General features: G+C 44.9%; 1 protein-coding gene across 1 annotated transcript in view; it reads right to left on the reverse strand.

Annotated features, from left to right (window-relative positions):
• The window catches only part of Clstn2 (calsyntenin 2), a 335,736-nt gene that overhangs the window by 116,847 nt on the left and 197,644 nt on the right, over positions 1-21,245 (reverse strand). The window contains exons 3-4 of the mRNA XM_076867065.2: positions 7,672-7,867; positions 6,746-6,954 (exon numbers count right to left, since the gene is read on the reverse strand). Coding sequence (XP_076723180.1) covers positions 6,746-6,954; positions 7,672-7,867 — 405 coding nt within the window. The remainder of the gene's footprint in view (positions 1-6,745; positions 6,955-7,671; positions 7,868-21,245) is intronic.

The raw sequence follows: 21,245 nt of genomic DNA on the forward strand, positions 1-21,245 counted from the left end.
GAAAGCTTTTATTGCAATTTTGATAGGGATAGCATTGCTTTGGATAGTTTGGACACTTTGATGATATTTATTGTTCCAATCCTTGAGTCCTTTCTTTCACTCTTTCTTTGTGTTTGGATGATTTTATGTAGTGGTATGTTTTGATTCCTTTCTCTTTCTCTTTAATGTACCTCTTTCAGGTGTTTGCTTTGTGGTTAACATGGGGCTTACATAAAAGATGAATCAGTCTATTGTATGCTGATAACTTAAATATACATTAAAAATGCTAAACATTTCCCCTCCTAATTGTGTGTTTTGGATGTCATGGTTTGTATGCTTCTACCTTGTGCATCCATTAACAAGTTATTTTGGATATAATCATTCTTAATACTTTTGTGTTTTGATATTTAAAACAGATTTTGAAGTGGTTTATATACCACCATTGCCAAATTAGAATATTCTAAATTTGGTGCATACTTTTCTTTACTGGTGAGCTTTGCACTTTCATATGTTTTCATGTTTCCATATTAATCAGCCTCCTTTGTTTTAGCTTGAAGAATTCCCTTTAGTATTTCTTATAAGACAGGTCTAGTAGTGATGGACTACCTCAATTTTTGTCTGAAAAAGTCTTTATCTCTGTGTCATTTTTAAAGGACAGTTTTTTTTTCAGGTAATGTATTCTTGCTTGGTAGTGTGTTTGTTTTGTCACTTTGAACATATCAGCCCATTTTCCTCTGGTTTGTAAGGTCTCTGTTGATGAATCCATTGATGGCTTTACTAAGGATCCCATGTATGATATGCTTTTCTCTTGCTGCTTTCAAAATTCTTATTAATTGTTTTATTTATTTGTTGTAGCTGGGGACTAAACCCAGGGTCTCATGTATGTTAAATATGCACTCTACCACTGATCTATATTCCCAGCATTTGACCCTTTGATTATAATGTATCTTGGTGGAGTTAACTTCTTTGAGTTAGCTAAAGAGGTTTTTGAGATTCATGTGCCTGAATATCCATATATTGCCAAAACTTTGGGTATTTTTTATACACTATTTCTGTAAGTAAAGCATTTTACCACTTTCTCCCTTTTCCAGCTAAATTCTTCATAATGCAAACTCTAACTCTTTTGATGCTGTTTCATAAATCCTGTAGGCTTTTTTTTCATTTCTTTCCATTCTTATTTTCTTTTTTTTGTATTCTGACTTGACAATTTTGAATAACCTATTTTTGAGTTTGTTTATTCTTTCTTTAGTTTGATTGAGTCTGCTGTTGAAAATCTCTATTGAATTTTTAACTCAATCATTGTATTCTTCAGCTTCAAAATCTGATTCTTTTTAGTTTTCTGTCTTTTTGTTGAAATTCTTGCTTAGTTTTTGTATTATTTTCCTGATTTAATGAAATTGCTTATCTGTGTTCTTTTGTAGCATACTGAGCTTCTTTAATGCAATCAGTTCAAATAACTTTAGGCAATCAGTAGCTCCTCTGTTTGTTGGTGTTGGTTATGGGCAGTTTACTGTGTTCCCTTGATGGTACCATGTTTCCCTGATCCTTCATTATTCTTGTTTTCTTGTGTAGAGCAAGGAAAGACCTTCACCTGAGTGGGTTGAGAGGAAACAATGGGAGCACTGTGACACTGTGCCTAAAGCCTAGTGCCTAGTGCCTAGCTTGTGGAGGCTCCAGGTTTGAAAGGAGAATCACAGTGTCTTATTGGCTCAGGAAGCTGTGATCTGCAATATCAGTAACAACCTTGTCCTTCATGTGTCAAGGGCCATGGGAGTCTATGATGACTGAGAGGGCTGTTGGTATTCTCAATAGTGTCCCTAGATAGAGTGACAAGGGATTACTACTGTGTGTGTGTGTGTGTGTGTGTGTGAGAGAGAGAGTGTGTGTAGAGGGGGTGTGACTATGAGGTCACTGGTGTGTGTGTATTTGAGTGCAGGTATGTGCATTATAAGGCTTGAGCAGGGCTAATTGTGGGCATATGGGTACTGGTAGTGTACATGTTCAAAGATATAGGAGTTAAGGCTGAAAGTGGACATGTGGGGACCAGCTTCAGGCAAACACTTGGTGGTAGGCAGCAACAACAGGATTAGGCCAGTTGCTATGTGCCCAACTGCAGACTCCAACTAGCAGTGTGGATGCATGAGATTTCGTGCATCATGTTTGTTTCATGCATCAAACGTGGTATTAGTGGCACATGATGGAGTGATGGGTCTCGTGTGCATGTGTGTAGCTGCTAGGACCAGCTGCAGGCACAACAGCCAATGGGTGTCCATGATAGGGAATGGTGGCTCCATGAAGATGTATATCTGCAGGAAGCAGAGCTAACAGTGGGCATATGCATTACTGCCGTGGCCAGCTGTGTATGTATGCATGGTGGTGGGAGCAAGTGATGAGAGTGCAGGTTGCTTACATGTATACAGCCACAGGGACCAGGACTAGTTGCAAGCAAGCACATGACTGCATAGGCTACCTGCAGGCACATGCTTAGCTGTGAGACACAGCAATAAGAGTTGAGGTTAGCTGCTTGCAGGCACATAGCTAAGGGATCAGACATAGGTGCAGCAAATATGGCGGTGAGGTCTGTATCTGCCGTGGGGACACAGGCCATTTTGGGACACACCCAGTAGCTATGCTGTTGTCTGGGTTGTGTTCTCATGGAAGCACCAGCAGAGATAACATTGAGAGAGGAAGAAAAGAGGTGGTGGCTTAAGCAACTGGAAATTGCAAAAGTGAAAAACTCTGGGTCCTTGGTGGCGGGAGCAGAGAGGATCTGCTGCAGTTCTGCTGGTTGCTGTTTGTGGCAAAAGCTACCTCTGCAGAGCAGACTGTTGAGGTCCACAGTGGCAAACACCATGAGGTCTTTGGCAAGGAAAGCTATAGGGGGTGTGAGGTGGCTACAGAGCTTTTGAGGTGATCAACGGGGAAGGCTACTGGGCTCCTACATAAAGCAGGCCACCAGGGCCATGACGGCTCCTGCCACCTTGCTGATTGCGATAGCCCTTGCCCAAATAATTTGTTTCTAGCTATCTCCAGACAGCAAAGCCATGCTGCTCTACCCAGTGATTAGTGTGACACTCAAGTGGGTCATTTGGGGAGGGTCCTGAAAGGCTGCGGAAGCTGGTTGTTCACCCATTCCCCTTTGCTCTATGAGAGGAACTCATGACCCGGGAAGGTCCCTCTCCATGCTTCAGCTTAATGGCCTGGGGGATGGGATATAGGTAAAATGAAACTGTTGTTCCTATCCATTTTTTTTGGGGGGGGGGGTGCAGTTATTCTCAATTTTTTCCTAGTGTGTTGCTTTACTTCTTCATTGGACTCCTGAGTTCTGGTAGAACTATTGTTATTTATGGATAGCTGTCCCACTCATTCTTTGTGGAGGGAATGAAGCTGGGGGTATCCCAGTCTGCCATCTTGCTGACCTCATTCCACCCTTTGTGTTTATGAACGTAAACACCACTACCACCACACAGTACTCCATTATCATGGAGGGTCAGTAATTTTGTGAGAAGGCCTGGGGACAAACGCTCAGGGGACTTGGGTTCCAGCCCCACCTCGGCTACCAGTGTGAAGAGGTATTAGCTAGAGTTCTTCACACTCTAGGACCACTCAGGTTTTCCATTTGCCCAATGGAAATAGAGATCCAGGCTCTGCCTATCTCAGAGAGACTGGCCAAGTGCCAACCAACGGGGGCCTGTATGCCATCTGAAATGAATCCAGAATCTTTCAAGACTGTGACCATATCTCAACTCAGTTACATGTTTGTAATCTCGGTCCAGAAATCCATGGGGAGTGTATAAATCTCACGTCCCAATCACGCAGGAAGATATGTAATAATCATGGCGCCATGATTGAGCACTCCGTTTATAGCAAGGACCCTGCAAACATTGTCCCCATCGACTGCCTCTATTTGAAGCCTCACAACCCCCACAAAGAGGCAGGGATTTTCTCTGCTGAGATTTCTCAGGGGAGGAATTCAAAGGGAGGGAGGCTGAGGGCCTCTAGTTGGAAGGGGCTGAGTCTCCAGTTTTGGACAGGTCAGGCTGATTCCACATAGGATCTTCTGTCTTTCCTGCTGCCCTGCCTCCCTTGTTTTCCACTAAAGCTAAGAGCCTGGCAGGTTGAAGGGATCAGGATTCATCCACCTGAAGCCAGAGGGTAAAGGGTGTGGAAAGTCTAGGCCTCCATGAGAGGACCCGAAATTCAACAGCACTTTCCCTGATATGCATGGAAGCAAAGAACTTCTTCAAGGAGCCGAGAAAGGTCATCCAAGGAAGAGATGGAGAAGGGCCAACTGGGAAGCTCATTAGAAGGCATGCTGCTTCTGTGTCTGCCCCGAGGTCCTGCCTTCATTACTTGCAAAGCTGCTTTTGTAAACCTCAATGTCGGGGGCCCACGCTCCCCGGGAGTGCCCACCCTCTCCCCTTTATCTTATGCGGTAAACCAAAGTTGGAGGCAGAGGCCTGGCAAAGGCCCATTACTCACTTTTAATGAGACAGCCAGGGAAATAAATTGGCATATGTTAGCAAAATGGCTCATCAAGGTGAGTAATTATCTTCATGACTGGGGCAGTTTACCCTCAGATGAAAGAATTTGCATCTCATCTCTCATTGGGCTCTGGCTCTCCAGAACAAGGGCAGGAGGCCAAGTGGAGCTGGACCACTGATCACAGATACCTGCTCTGGTCTGATCTTGCTCTTCACCATCCATCTGTCACTCCCCAGATTCCAAAGCTTTCACAGGGAGAGACAGCACAAGTGATCCCAGGGGACAGAAGCCCAGAGGAGAAAAACATGCAGTGGTTGTTTTATATTTTGGTGTGTGTGTGTGTGTGTGTGTGTGTGTGTGTGTGAGCATGTGTGTGTGTGTGAGCATGTGTGTGTGTGGTAAGGACAGGCCACAGGGAGTAGTTCTAACAAGCTCTACTAATTAAACCTTTCTTCTTAGTCCTGCACCAACTATTTCCTCCTTTAATTCCTTATGCACTGATCTTGTGCCCTGGACCGTTAGCATCTGGTGATGTCCAGATGTGCAGCTGTCACTATCGTGACTTTTAGCCTTTTGTGAGGGAGCTATCTCAATACTATTTTTTCCTGTCTTCTGAATATGATTTTGTCTTCCAAGACACATCATCGTCGACTGAAATAATCTAATGAAGCCTCACAACCCCACAAAGAGGCATGGATTGTCTCTGCTGAGATTTCTCAGGGGAGGAAGGTTAGAAATGAGGGCATCATCTTGGCTTCCGTTATGGTTTAGACGTTAGGTGTCCCCCATGAGTGAGACAATGCAAGATTTGATGATGTCACCTCCTGAGCTGCCTTCCTCCTCACACCCTTCTATCATGGTGTTCTGTCTCACCTTTGGCCAAGACCAATGGCGTCAACCCACTATGAACTGAGACCTCTGAAACCGTGGGTGCCAAATAAGCTTTTCCTCCTCTAAAATTGTTCTTACCAGGCTTTGGTCACAGCAACCCAAAGCGTAACACAGCTCGCATCTCCTGTGGAATCTGCTCTGGTTTCTCAGGTGGCAGATTCTGCCTGACGTGAGTTTCTCCCAGGCCTTGATGTTGAGACTTGTAAGCAGGTGACTGATGGCATTCCTCTCTAGACATCGGTAACCAAGAGACTCATGGCTAATTTTTTGCCTAACTCTGGTTCTGTGCGTGAATTTCAGCCTTGATGCCCCCAATTTCCAGGTTTTTTTTTTTTTCCACTAGATGGTAAGCTCCCTGTGGTCAGGCCTAATGGTCCAGGGCACAAGATCAGTGCATAAGGAAGTAAAGGAGGAAATACTTGGTGCAAGACTAAGAAGAAAGGTTTAATTAGCAGAGCTTGTTAGAACTACTTCCTGTGGCCTGTCCCCCACCAACACACACACCAAAATATAAAACAACTGCTTCATGTTTTTCTCCTCTGTTTCAAGTTCCACTCTGTCTTTATTCCAAGTGTCCAGCACCATTCCTAGAAGTCAGTAAGCAAATAGAGTGTGTGAAGGTCAGATCTTCCAACTCCTGCATCTTTGTGTGGTACATAAGTGCTATTTGAAACAGAGATAATAGGCAGACTCTCACACGTTCACGTCAATAATTAAACAATACACTTGTCAAATATTCCCGTTTGATTATAATCAAAGTATTGAAAATCGTAGCCAAAGTGGGCTGAGTTGATTAGGCGTCTGGCTGTGTTGTTTGCATTACCCTGAGTTTCGTATTAATGATTATGGAGAAATATCCAAATATCTTTATGGGAATGTTTTCAGTTCAGTTCAGTCTGGGATTGAAGTTCCCATTGGGGTTGAATTTCTCAAAACAGATACTGGCAAGAGCTTTAAGGAATCTGGAATGGATCTCTAGCTTGGGAGGTGGCTCAAATCCCCACTTTCTCTTTTACAAGGAGCAGGTTGTGGTGGGAGAATCAGGTCACAACTTGTGAAATAGGAACCTCATGGCCACCCGGGAGGACATCTGACATCTGAGTGATGACTGGAAAATTCTACCAGGAAACTGACGCTCTTCAGTGTCCGTATGTGACACTGAGTTCTACAGACTCTTCAGTGAGCAGGTTTCTGAGGTTTCCAAGGGTTTATTCTCCACTTGGAAGGACTGCAGTTTGTGCAGGCCTGAGTTCTGGGTCACAAAACCTAACATGGAGGATCTCAGGGGAAGCATCAGTGCCAGGTATATATTCAGGGTCCCACTGGCCTGCAGAGTGGGGGTGGTGGATTTGTTTTCCTGACCCTCCGGGGGTCCTCCCAGGACACTCACCATTTCTGTCAATGGCAAAAGGCACGTCTGTCGTGACAATTTCATAGTTGCAGATCTGGCTGTACTGGGGGGAGCAGTCCTCGTCGATGGCCTCCACCTGCAGGATGCTGTCATAGATCTTGCCCTCCGTCACGATGGCCTTGTAGGCTGGCTCTTTGAAGGTGGGAGCAAACTCATTGACATCCTTCACCTGGATATGGACCACGGCCCTGGGGTGGCACATTGGAAAAAAGGGCTGGTGGTCAGAGAGAATCACACCGTCCTCCCGTCCCTCCCTGGGGCACTGACTCAGCAGAAGCCAAAGTGAACAGAGCAATAGAAGCGAGGCAGCCATTCACGGCTGAGTCTCTGTCCTCCCCCAGGGGACCCTCTATCTGTCCTCACCTTGATGAACCCCCCCCCCCCCGACTTCTCGCTGTTCTTTGTGCTTCTCTGTTACCCAATTGCAGCCAAAGGGCTTCCTCTCCCTCTTCTCCCCTTTCCCTGCCCCTTTCATCCATTCCCTCACTCCCCCAGGCAGTACTGACTGGACCTCTCTTACTCGGAGCGAAAATCCATAAGGGAGAGAACAGAGGAGCCCCCAGGACGGGAGAGGACTGTGCACTGCAGAAACCCAGAGAAAAGCCCTGACCAGTTCTGCAGGCAGGGGCCGCCTTGGGGACCACTTTCTGGAAGAAGTGACTCTGAGCTCCATCCTGAAGGTGGCCTAGGCGTACCTTCCAATGGAGGGGAGCAGGTAGAGTGGCCCTGGACCAGGAAGCAGCTTGTGCAAATGCCTGCAGGGGCTGGGGAACTGCAGAGCAGATGAGCAGGGCAGTAGCCTGGTGCTATCTGTGCATAAGCAGATCTAAGGAGCAGGCCCTGGTGCTACCTGTGCATAAGCAGATCTAAGGAGCAGGGACAGGGCGGGATGTGGCTCCACTCACTTGTGTGACTTCTTCCAGGCCGTCTCCCGGGGCCCGGCACCGCAGTCGTAGGCCTGGATGATGAACGTGTACTCCTTCTGCAGCTCACAGTCAATGGGGCTCTTGGCTCGGAGGCGGCCCTCCCCAGATGTCTTGTTGAGCACCACGGCCTCAAAGGGCAGCTCCTGGCCATGGATCTTGAATGCACAGATTTCCCCTGTGGGAAGAGACCAGAAGGTGAGTAGGCATCCTGGGAACGGCCAGACTGCAGACAGAGCCTCTGCCGGACCAGATCCACTAACCCAATGGATGCCATTGACTCCACACATAGGATTCTCCAACCAGGATTACTGGTCTCCAGGGATCCAGAGCCATGTGTTCATTTCAGGGAGAGTAAAATGAAAATGTTTCATGCAAGGAAATGTCATCCATCAGGTGAACCCTGATATAATAATAATAATAATAATAATAATAATAATAATAATAAAATGGTCATTGTTCTGGGGAGTTGGCTGATTTCCCCAGTTTTCCCAGCGTTTCCCACTTGCTTTTAGTCCTGTCTGGCATTAAGGAACTCGCCCACAATCAAAAGACACACTGACTGCAGAGGAAAGAAATAAAAACACCACCACTTCTCTCAATCTTTGGCCCCATGACAACGCGTATGAACCAGAAGCAGCAGCACTGTGTGGAGCTTATTAGAAATACAGAATTCAGGCACGCCTGTGAGCACAGTGACTCAGGAAGCTGAGGCAGGAGGATGGCAAGTTGAAGGCCAGCCTCAGCAACTTAGCAAGGTCCTAAGCAACTTGGTGAGAACTTGTCTCAAAATAAAAAATAAAAAGGGCTGGGGATGTGACTCAAGAGGTAGAGTACCCTGGGTTCAATCCCAGGTACCAAAAAAAAAAAAAAGAATTACAGAATTACAGAATCCCGAGTCCCACCCAGACCTGAACCAGAATCCGCGTTTTATCTGGATCCATTGATCCATTTGCTCACTGAACTCTGAGCAGTGTTGTTCTTCTCTTCTTTTTATTCCCGGTTTAAACACCCCCACATTGCTGCAGTCAGATTCTCGCCTCCCCACCTCTCCATTATGTATTTCCACCCACCCTTCACAGTGGAGATTCGGGAGCCACTTGGAATGGCTATTTCCTCTCTTCAAACAGTGGGGTGCGTCTATGTGAGTTCGAGATTCCCCATGGAGCCCAAAGAGCTAACTTCTTAAAGAGCAAAACATGTTGTGAAATTAATGCATCTCACCCCTTCAGCTGTGTTAATGTTTCTCATAACTGTTTCTCTACATTAAAACTCGAAGGACATGAGGATATCTCTTTTTTCTCCGTTGGTGGTTATTTACGCCTTGAACCCCAACGAGCAAGCAAACCCTGTAGCTAATGCCTTGCAATATGCTGAATATTCAAGACACATTCTCCTCCAGTGCTGAGAGCGCTCGTGGGCTTTTTAGAGAAATGATGTGCACACATGTATAAAGAGAGACCATTCTTAGAGCAAAGGGGCATGTGAGCATTATGTGGGCAGGACAGAGGCTACTGGGGAGTAAAACAGGCCCAGAGTTGAGAGAACTGGATTCAAATTCCAGGTGCACCACTTGCTAACTGGTAGGCATAAGTCAGATCACATTGCTTCTCTGGGTCTCATCTGGCTCACCTGTAAGATGGTCCAGGAGATGGTGTTGGGGAAGAGGGATCTGCTCTTGAGATGCTATGTCCTTGGTCTGACATTGACCCAGTTACACTTCCTGGACCAGAGAGAGAAAGAAAGTACCCAGGATACACCAGGAGGCCTTCCCTGGTGTGACCCAGGCACCTACTTATCTCCCCCTAGTCCAGGCTGGCAGGGCTGTTTATAAACACTGACGCCGAGGCAAGGGGGTAACATGATTGCTTGCCTGCTTCAGCCAATGAGCTTTGTACTTCTATCTACATCATCTCATTTGACTTTCATAACAAACCTGCCAGGCAGGTGTTTTACACAAACTTATGCAAATTAGAAGGAGAAGGAAGAGGCTCAGGAAGGTTAGTTACTTGGTCAAGGTCACAGGGCTAAGGTGTGGCTGTGCTTTGGATATATGCACCACACAGAATATCCAAACAGCCCCATAACCTCTAAGTGGACTCCTGGGGGATGTTTCTAGGAACATGCTGCATTCCTATTTAAGCCTTGCTCAGAAAAGAAATCCCCTGTTTTACCTACAGGAGGGGTGCCCTGATCTCTTACTAACAATGTTTTCTAAGATTTCTAAGATGTTCAATCAATACCAATCTTACCTTTAGGCTTTATTTTTTTTTATTATTATTATTTCTTCACCCTTCCATTTCATTACTAATACCTATTTTTACTACCTCCCCTCCTGGCTATTTCTTAAATACAGTTGTAGAATCATGGACAAGAGAGACAAGTCATGGACCAGGTCCTTGCAAGAGCGCTGGTTCCGTTCGCTGCCGCGGCTCAGGCTCAGGAACACTGGGTATTTTGAAGAGGCTAGTTCTGCCGTCTACAGGGCGGATAATAGGTTTCATCTGATCTCAAGTTTAATTTCTGCTCTGAGTTTGCTGGAGTTGAATGGACGAACCTCTAAAATGCCTGCCTTGTGATTCTATCCCAAGATCAATGCCAATGTGAAAATGTTACCAATGTACCCAGACTTGTTCTAGGGCATTCTCTGGAGTGTCCAACCAGCACCATGATTATAAGGGCTCATCAGACCATTTCTCTTTCAAGAGCCAAGTTAAACCAAAAATAGATGAGAGTAATTTTCTTTTGAAAACATCTGATCACAACCAAAGTAGTTCTCAAGACTCAGCAATCCTTAACAAGAGAAAGGGGAACAGGGAGGGAGAGGGGAAAGAGGAGATGGCCAAGGAGATACAGCAGAAGGACACATCAACTTCAGGGTCACATATTTCCATCGAGCTTAGCCTCAGTGCAAGCCGATAGAACTTTTTCTGCCCTTAAAGGTAACTGAGTCCCAGGCCCTTTACTTGGCCTGAAGACTCGAAGACCAATGACACGGGTACCTTAGAATATTCCCAAGCACTCCTTTACCTAAGGCCATGCAATAGTGGCTTAGCTGTCCCCAGCTCAGACTGAAATAAGATTTCATCCCTTTTGAACAAAAATCTAGAATTCAAGTTACCCTGGTTTATTCAGCCTCTTCTTCTGACACTGTGCGCCTTTTGCAAAAGCCTTCAGTTGTTAAATCATTCGTTTGCTTAATGTTAAGGTTTGGATCCAGAATGTCCCCCAAAGGTCATGTGTGGAAGGCTTGGTCCCTAAATGCAGTAACATCCAGAGGTCGGCTTTGGGGACGTGCTCGAGCCCCAGGGCTCTGACCTCATCAGCGGATGAACCCACTGAGAGCCAAATGGACTCATGGGAGGTGGTACAAACCACAGGTGATAACATGGCGCGAGGCAGAAGGTCACTGTGTAGGTGTGCCCTGACAGGGTAGGATCTCTGGTCCCTTCCCTCCCAACTTTCTCCCTCTCTCTCTTGTCTCTCTCCCTCTCTGGTTTCCGGCTGCCATAAGCTCACAGCTTTCTTACTCCACACCCTTCCGCCATGATGTTTTGCCTCTGCTTAAGCCCAAAGCCATGGAGCCAGTGGACCATGGATTGGATCCTCTGAAACCTTGAGCCAAGATAAATCTTACCTCCTCTTAAGTTGTTTGCCTCAGGTATTTGTCACAGTGACAAAAAACCTACTAACACATTTCATCAATATTTATTAGGAACTATGTGCCAGGCACCCGTGAAGCAGTGGCCCACAGGGAGAGGGAAATAGGCACTGGAATAACCACCTACCTAAGGGGACAGTGATGGTCGGGACACATTTGGTGAGGGAGAGCGGTTGGCTGTTAGGAGCCCTGGCCTGGACAGGAGGGACGCCCCAGTTGCTGAAGGATGTGAGGGCGGGGCTGAGACCACTGGAAGAGGAAGTCAGAGGGGCTCTGGCCCCAGGGAGCTGGGCTTAGGACCTCCCGCAGGAAGGCATTTTGCTGCAGTCCCAGAGACCTGCAGGGTCCAGTGTGGCAGGAGTGGAAGCCCCTGGGGCAGGGCCAGCTTCATGGGCATGTGACCCTAGAGCTGCACAACCCAGAAGGGTTCAGAAGGGTTCTGAGTTGCTTTCATTCTCTGTCGCTGGTTTTGAAATTCTTCATAATTTTATATTTTTTTTATTTATTTTTTGGCACCAGGGATTGAATCCAGAGGTGCTTAATCACTGAGTCACATCCCTAGCCCTTTTTCCTTGCTGAAAATGATATCAGCAAGGGGAAGGGCGAGAACAGAGAGCTGCTTTTCTCTGCTTTTCTTTGCCTGCACCCGTGAGCCAAAGCAGAAAGAGCTGGTAGAAGGTGCACATTCCGAGAGGTGAAATAAAATCTGCGAAGTCTGTTTGTTGAGCCTTTACGTGGATATGAATTAAATATGGATGCGTACCTGAACTAGAAAATGCAAATTCTACCATTCTGGGGATTCAGCACACCAGTTAAATGCTTCTATTTATATCGAAAACTGGAATTGCAAAATATCAAGATAAATCGTAAAATGCAGACTAATACTTTAAACTTTTAATTTGTCTTTACTTAGAACTACACTTAATAGGAAATTTAAAATATCACCACAAGTTGAGAAAGAGAAAAAGGTGGAAGGAAATTCCTGAGACGGAGTCCTAGGAAGAGGGATATTTAAAACTGCAGTTCTCTGCGTCCGAGACTCACACCTGGCTGTCTTGATGTTTTGTGAGCCATTGCTGGAATTGGTCAACATTGATAGAGAACTTCAGTGGGAAGGTGGTGTACTTACAACCAGAAAAATCAGACTAAACAGTTTCCAGATAAAAATATCACTATCAGAATCTTGCTCTCCAACAAGCTTGCTTGGGTGGGGGCTTGTATGCTGGGGGTACTGTGAGGAGCATGCACAATGGAGCAGGTGCCTCAGGCTGGCAAGGGGTTGAGAGGGGAGAAAGGCTGCTGGGCCTCTGTGTGTCACCTTGTACCTGGTGTGGCCTACAGAGGCTGAGCCTGGCTTCACCAAGATTCTGGGGGAAAAATCTTAATTCAGAGTATATTGTGTTTCTACGCTTGCATGCTTTTTCTGTGGGGAGAGGGTACCGGGGATAGAACTCAGGGGCTCTCGACCACTGAGCCACATCCCCAACCCTATTTTGTATTTTATTTAGAGACAGGGTCTCACTGAGTTGCCTAGTGCCTTGCTTTTGCTGAGGCTGGCTTTGAACTCGAGATTCTCCTGCCTCAGCCTCCCGAGCCACTGGGATTACAGGTATGTGTCACCTTGCCCAGTTGCTTGAATGCTCTTGAGCAACAGATTATGTTCTTCATTTTCTAGATGAGGAAACTGAGTCTTAGGAAGATGAAGAGGGTCATTGAAGGTCACTTGGATAGTAAGGAACTATCTTCAAAGGCTGAAGCCCGAACATCTTGTTTTTTAATGCCACTTAGCACTGGGTCACTGTGAGGTTGCAGGACAATAGTTGTTCAAGTTGCAATTGGTGGATACCTGGCATCCCCAAGACCCTTGATGGAGGGAGGTGTCCACAAAAATTAAAAAGACCATAATATCAATACTAAGATGTTTTAACTCTGCACCAAAAGCTTGAAGTTATTCTTTTTGGAGAAAACACGTGGCTGGGGCCATGCTCTTAGGTTTGAGGAAAGAGGGGGGTCTCTGGGATCTTCTCCTCCAGGCTGGGAGGTCCCTCCAGATCAAGTTGGAGGCATCTGCTCTGGGCCTGCACACTCTACGGTCCCCCCACCCCCAATGTGTGCTCGGCACACAGTCAACACTGGCGGCCCCCCTGGAGGGCTGGGCAGAGCAAGGGTTTGGGGCAGGCTGTACAGCTGTACATAGAATCATCCGTTGTCGCTTTAATTATCCTAAAAGGGGAAAGGACAAATGCTGATCACGTCCAAAGGTAATCCTGCTCAGAATATCAAATTAGAAAATAAATCTACTCTTAAAACAATTGACTAAACTCACCCACTTCAGATTGAACTTAAAGTCTTCAGAAGCAGAAAACTACAATAAAAGGGTTGCTAGATTGTCACTTTGGGTGACGATCAGAGGTCTGGGTGTCGGGCAGATTCGGGGATTGTTCTTGCATTGAGTCCTATCTCAGCTTTTCTTAGGTCTATGACCTTGTGTGGCTCCCAAGTTCCTTTCCATTACAGCTGGGGACACTGACCATGTTTAATCCAGAAAGTGCCCTGAAGCTACAGTGAGACATTTAATGTGGAAGTGCTTTGGGAAGTAGAAAGGTCTTTGGGCTTTTTATTATTACAATTATAATACAGGCTGTCTTCTGGCCCACAAGGTCCTGTGCTTATTGTCACCTTACCTCCATTCCCATTAGAAGCCAAAGTGGGTGGGGACGGGGGGTCACCATTTATCACTTTTTGTCTACTTAAAATTGAGTCAAATAATACATTCTTTTAAAAGTCATTCTCCCAAAGCTCTGTGCTGAGATCAAAATCCCCTTCTTTCTGGAAGATTAACCTAGCCCGGTTATGTGTTTCTGAACAAAAGACAAGGCGTTATTCCTCATTCGGCAATATTTATTGAACAAATAAATGATGTAGCAACTTATATATACGCTGAGAGGTGTGGGGAGGTCCCCATGGCTCAGCCCATCATAACCAGGTCAAGCAGAGCTAGAGCAGGTATTCAGGGGTCATTTGGTCTGCTCAGTGGACAGTGGTTCTGGAATTGAGGGACTCAGGTGAAAAGCACACAGTACTCATGTACTCAGCAAGCCTTCCCCGGACATAACGAATATAGTAAGAAGCAACTGGATCATAATGTTAGTTTGTAGCAATCATGGAGGTTCACATTTACTGAGTGTCATGTGCACTGAACCAGGCACTTAGGGCTACAGTGGGAATAGCCTCCATCTCTAATGTGCGGACCTGCTTGGCTAGTGAGGGAGACCCTGATGAAGCAGAAATCAGCTCTGTCTTCGCAGATGGAAGGAGGTGGGAGGGCCAGGACATGCTGCAAAGTCTGGAATAGGTGTATTTGCTGGGTGTTGGGAGAACAGAAATGATGAGTGGATCTCTTCTTATAAATACTTCCAAGGTCAGTTGCTTGGTATCATGGAGCCACCACGGAGGAAACCAGTAGCTCCAAGAAAAAAGGAGCTTCAGCCTCAACAACTTTGCTGAAACCCTGTGTCAATCCAGTCCTGTGGGTCTGGGATGGCATTTTAGTGCTTCTGTTCCAAGATACAGCATGTAGGGCAGCTCAGAGCCCAAAGTCGGGTAAACCTGGATTCAAAGTCTCACTCTCCACTCACCATCTTTGTATTCTTGAGAAAGAATGTCTCCAGACCTCCATTTTCCCATCTGCTTAATGGGAACACAACTGTCTTTCTCCTGATATAACCTCAATATAATCAGAACAGAATATTTTGATTTATTTTTTTTAACTGAGAATTTACTACAGCAGGAACTGGGTTCCATCATTTGTGCAGAGCTACATAATTTAATTCTCGCAAAAGTTTTATGCAAAAGACAACAGAAAATAGCTATAGACCAGGACAGGTACTTTTAGTCTACCCTTGTGCCTGTACCCGGGTGATCCGTCCCCAGGCTTCTGCTGCCTGCCTGGTTGGTCCTAAGGAGCCCACAAATCTAGTCAGATGCTATGAAATGCACGGAGGAGGAAGGGACCAAGGCAGCCACATGGAATAGGACGGAGCCTGAGTTTGTAATGGATGCAATTTAAATATTTGCTGAGAGAGTGCCTTAAACCCTAAGCGCCTCAAAAGTCACAGTCTGGAAGCCAATTACAAATGGGGATAAGTAGCTTTCCTCCCGTCAACCCAGAATGGGGGCTGCCACATTAGGGTAGAGAGTCTCCTCTTGTTCCCCCACAGCTCTGGAGAGACAGGTAAGCCAGCCCCGCACCAGGATCATTACTGGAAGGAATCCCAGTTAACTGGTACCTGTCCTTTAGGAGAGTGACAAATGGCAACACATCTTTGCAGAAAGGTCCCCTACTCGTATAACGGCCCTTCACTGCTGTTCAATTTCTCCACCTACAGGATTTTCATAAGCATCTGCCTCCTGTGGGGCAGGGTAGGGTGACCTTAGCAGGTGCGGAGGTTCCCAGAAGCCTAGACCGAGTCCTGGCTGGGTTTCAGAAGCCTACACAGGGCCAGATAATTCAAGCCATTTGAGGTGAATGCATGCTGCTGTCCTCTGAAGGTACAGGGCCGACTCTCACGGCCTCCTCAGTCAACCAGAGGAAGATTCGGGATGCAGACAGAATGGGTGGGAATCTTGCCTGAAGTGAAGTCTTTGGAATCTCTTCCTGTCCAGGTCTGATGTCGGACCACAAGGTTGGACCAGCCAGAAGTGACCTCGAGGCCTTGTTTGTCCCCAACTAACTAAAATAAAAAAATATGACATTTTGTCCTCCACTTCCTTATCTGTGTTGCTCGTCCTCAGTGTCCCCAGGACTCAGCCCAGGAAGTCTTCCTGCAAAGGACACCTGTGCTCTGCCCCACAGAGGTCCTTGCTCCCATAGGGTGACTCTCCAACCCTTGACCTGGGCCTTGCTGACCAAGGAGCCAGCTCTTCCATTTTGCTTAATTTTTATTCTTTTCAATTTATATTTTAAGAACAGATACTCAATTCATCTACTGGAAAACTTTGAAGGATGTTTGTACGTGTGATCAAATTTTTTTTTTTCAATTATAAACAGTAGGAAATCTAAATATGGGTCAAGCATTTCTGACGAAAATTTAGAGTCCAAGTTGAGACTTGGACTGAAGTGAAGTCTAAGTGTAAAAGACACAATGGATTTGAAAGACTTTTAAAATGAAGAATAGAATTTATTTTTTTTATTTGATAACATGTTGACATGATAATTTTGGGCTATTTGGGGTTAAATAACATATAGTATTAAAATCAATTTTACCTGTTTCTTTTTACTGGTATAATGTGGCTACTAGAAAACACACAATTATGCCTGTGGTTTAAATGATGTTGCTGTAAGATTGAGCAGCTCTACACAATTAATAGCGGACATCATTCAAGGCTAATGTTCCCACCCAGAATAAATGAAAAGCAGAAAAGATGCCTTCCAAAATAGCTATAGAATTATTCTGCTTTTTTGCTGAATTTTATTTTCCTGGCATAATTGCTAATATTTAGAATAATGCTCCCTCTTAAAATGACAGCCCATTTGACCTGCTCCAGATGGAGAAGTCACATTTAACTCCATTTTCCAAACTGCTCATTGTCAGGCCTCAAATTAGCATTGCCTCTTCATGATTGCTGGGACCGAATTGATGTAGGACATGAAAATATTTTTTAAATGTAATAACAATGAATATTAAAATAATAGCATATTGGTCACTTGTAGAAATGAGTTGTATGTGCCGAGAAGTGGCTTCGACGATCAGCTAAGCAGAAATCTTTCTGCAATAAGATCCTAGCAATAGAATTCACCAGAATTGAAACTGGGTAATACTTAACAAAGAAACTTTTGAGATTCTAAAATCACTTTTAAGTGCTATTAGGTTTATTTGTAATGATAAAACAATAATTTTATAAAATAAGTATATATTGCATTTCAAGTCATTCTGTTGGTGTTCTGGTTGCACTATTTCTAACAAGAATGATTGACATTCACACAAAATATGTACTATGCATATTTAAATGATATGGGGGTGGGGGTTAAAGGCAAGAAGAGGGACCTGGGGAGTTCTGTCTCTGATCTAGATGAGTGAACTCCTAAGACACCACCCTCTCATTATAGCACCAGAGACCTGGAAAAATGCCCACCTACCCTGCAAAATGTCTAAGTGCTCTGGAGAGTGATTTAAAATAGGCAGATTTGGGAGAGAAAATGAATTCTGTAGGAAGTTCTCAGCTGGGGTGAGTTTTTTGGTTCAAACCTTTGTCCTGAGAGTGGCTGCAGCCCTGGGGTGCCGGAGCCAAAACTTTGATAGGAAGCCTTCAGGAGGGGTAACACATGTCCTGGTTGCTAGAGTGTCAGAGGCAACTCTCAGAGAGGAAGGGGCCACTGGGGGAAGGGGCAGCCTACACCCTGCAAGCCGGGAAGGTGGCACATCCTAGGAACAGGATGAGAATGGGTGCCCAGGGTGGGTAGAGAAAGCTGGTAGCTTAAATATAGTTGAGTTCATGGTCTGTTGGAAGAAAATGCCAACCCACTTTTTGAAGGAATACAACAAGCCAGTCTTCTCAACATCATGTTCAAAGTGTCCAGGATACAGTCCCAACTTCCTTGGCAATATGAAGACCCCCCCCCAGTAGGACCCCTTATTAAGAAAAAAAGAAAATAGAAGCCAACTTGGAGAAAACTGCAGAGTTCAAGGGAGACATGGAGAATCCCGCAGTCATAACAGGAGAATTGTGATGCCTCTCTTTCAGTAACGAATTGAGCAAGAGACAAAAGTCAAATCCATGAAGTCACTGATACTCCCGACAACACTCTCCTCCACACTCAGCTGACATGTGGAGAATGTCCTATTCAACCGCAGAGCACACTCAACCTCATGTCTCCTTCATACCGACCACCTGCTACGAAGAAGTCCTGAAAATGTAGTGTGTTCTCTGACCATGGGAGAGTTAAACCAGAAATCAACATTTAACAAGAGATCTAGAGAAACCCCAGATAGTTAGAAATTAAATGATACACATCAATACACGGATGGAAGAAAAATCAAAAGGGAAATTAGAAAATAATTGGAATTGAAGATAACACAAATACCACCCATCGAAATGTGTTGGATGCTATGAACTCTGTGCTTAGAGAGAAACATATAGCTTTACAAGCAGGTTATGAAGAATGAACAATCTAAAATCAAGAAGCTAGAAAAAGAGCAAAGTAGGCCCAAGATAAGTAGATTTTTTTTAAACACCCTATTTTTGTATTTGAATCATATAAAAGAATTTGAATATTATATAACACTTGAAAGGCTGGTAGCATACACAGACACACAGCTCTGCACACAGGCCCACATGGTTCATTAGTGAATTCTATCATGTGACCAAATGGGAAAGATACCAATCACAAGGGATTTGTTTTTAGAAAATACAGGAGAAAGGAATGCTTTTTAAAAATTCTTTCTCGGGCTGGGGATGTGGCTCAAGTGGTAACGCGTTCGCCTGGCATGCGCAGGGGCTGGGTTCAATCCTCAGCACCACATAAAAATGAAATAAAGATGTTGTGTCCACGGAAAACTAAAAAATAAATATTAAAAACCTCTCTCTCTCTCTCTCTCTCTCTCTCTCAAAAAAAAAATTCTTTCTAAGCTGGGTATGGTAGTGCACACCTGTAATCCCAGTGGCTTAGGAGGCTGAGGAAGGAGGATCACAAGTTCAAAGCCAGCCTCAGCAACATAGTGAGGCCCTAAGTAACTCAGTGAGACCCTGCCTCTAAATAAAATAATTTTTTAAAAGGGCTGGGGAATTTTTTTTTCTAAGAGGCCAGCATTACCCTCATAGCAAAATGGACTTGGACATTATAAGCAAAGACAGAGACCTCTGTCTGTGAACATAGTTGCAAGCATCCTCAACAATGTATCTTAGCAGATTTAATCCAATTCTATAAAAAGGATCATGGCTTAGTAGAATTTATGCCAAGAATGCAAGATTCACTCAATATAACCCACCATATTAACAGGCTACAGGAGAAAAATAAAAATGAGTTGAATAGATGCAAAAAAGAATTTGACAAAATTCAACAGCCATACATAATGAAATCTTCCAATAAACTAGCAATAGAAGGGGGCTTGTTCAAACTGATCAAAGACATACAAGAAAAACCTATAGTTTGCATTAATCCTAACAGTGAAATATTAAATCTTTCCTTCCTAAGATCAGGAACAGGGCAGGATGCCTGTTCCCTCCGTTTAATAGTTCTTGGACACTTTTTAGGACCCAGGAACTGTGCCAATGACTTTAAAGCAACCCTTTGTATGAGTACCAAGCTTTCTTCCATCATCGAGATAAAGAGACAAAAGCACAGAGAGGTTAGGAAACTTGCCCAATGTCACGGAGTAATCATAAACCACAATTTGAATTCAGATCGCCCTGACTTGAGAGTCTCCCTCTTAACCACAAGTGTCCTTTCAGCAGTAGAATAATAATTACTAGAGGAGCTTTGAGGCTGTCAGAAGCCTCTGTGTCTCGTTTTTCCTTTTCACTTCCTTCCCATAAGCCCAGAGGCAAAAATAACCTCAGGTGCTTGTTCCCCAGGGTCAGAACAGACGCAGGCTAAAGAGGGCAAGGTTCCCAGGAGGGGCCAGAGCGCAGCCCCCGATTCACACCTCTCCATCAAAGGCACCATTTTCCCCATCAATAGAAACATTCAAATTACAATGGCATTTTGCTCCTAAAAGTAACCTAATTTGCTCATTTTCATTATTTAGAGGCAGTTAATTAAAAACCCAGCGGATATTTGTTTTCTGCCTTCACAACACCAGTGATTTCTTGCTGCCGCGATTTCACAGTATTACGGTTTTATGACTTGATGTGTACCCTTGTGGGTTTCTGACGGCCATGTCTCCCATGACTTTAATTTCAAGCAAGACATTAACTACTGTTTGATTTCAGCCATTGCAGGAGGTGCGTGAGGGGCCAAGAGCCGGAGCTGGATGGATTGCACAGTGGAGAGGGGGGGACCCAGGTCCCTCCCAAGGAAGGCTGTGCATTAAGTGTTTGGCTGGCCACAAACAGGAAAGCTGAGTCTTAGGCTCACTCAGCCGTTGCATTGTCTCCCAATGATGGAGAAGAAACAAGGATGCTCAAATGTGACCCACATCAACTGCAACGCTTCTCAGCGAGTGAAGCTCTTACTTGGTGAGCGGTGCAAATTTTGCAATTTACTCTATCAACGTGACTAAATAGTTTTCAGCATGAAACTTCTCTTGCATCTTGGAGTGGAATTAACACTCCAAGAAAATGGGTCAGATTGATCTGGTAACTCTGAAACTGCTTGATGAAGGTCACTTCAGGCTGAGAAAAGCTCTGTCCTGGAATTGCTGATTGAAGGCTAACCATCAGGAAGCTAGCTGGCAAGAAGTGAGCAAGATTTTTTAGTTGCATGTTAAGAAAAAAAACCAAAAACCAGCATGAGAAGCAGGCTTTGGCAGCTTATCTGCAGCTGAGAATCTATGAGAACACTGGGCACGGTGGCCCATGCCTGTAATCCCAGCAGCTTGGGAGGCTGAGGCAGGAGGATCTCAAGTTCAAATCCAGCATCAGCAAAAGTGAGGTGCTAAGCAACTCAGTGAGACCTTGTCTCTAAATAAAGTACAAAAAGATAGGGCTGGGGATGTGGCTCAGTGGTTAAGTGCCCCCTGAGTTCAATCCCTGGTACCCGCTCCCTGCAAAAAAAAAAAAATATATATATCTGTGGAAACCGAAAGAAGCTTTCTAAGCTACTCAGGTAGTAAGCATCATCTGTTGACTTGGTTTCCAAAACAAATGAGTCATCCCACCAGCTCTTGCTCTGTTAGCAGAGAATTCACCTTTATATCTACCAGAAGAACTCCTACACAAACTTCAAAACCCAGTT

The sequence above is a fragment of the Callospermophilus lateralis genome, chromosome 10 (assembly GCF_048772815.1).
Source record: "Callospermophilus lateralis isolate mCalLat2 chromosome 10, mCalLat2.hap1, whole genome shotgun sequence".
In the NCBI taxonomy this organism is placed as follows: Eukaryota; Metazoa; Chordata; class Mammalia; order Rodentia; family Sciuridae; genus Callospermophilus; species Callospermophilus lateralis.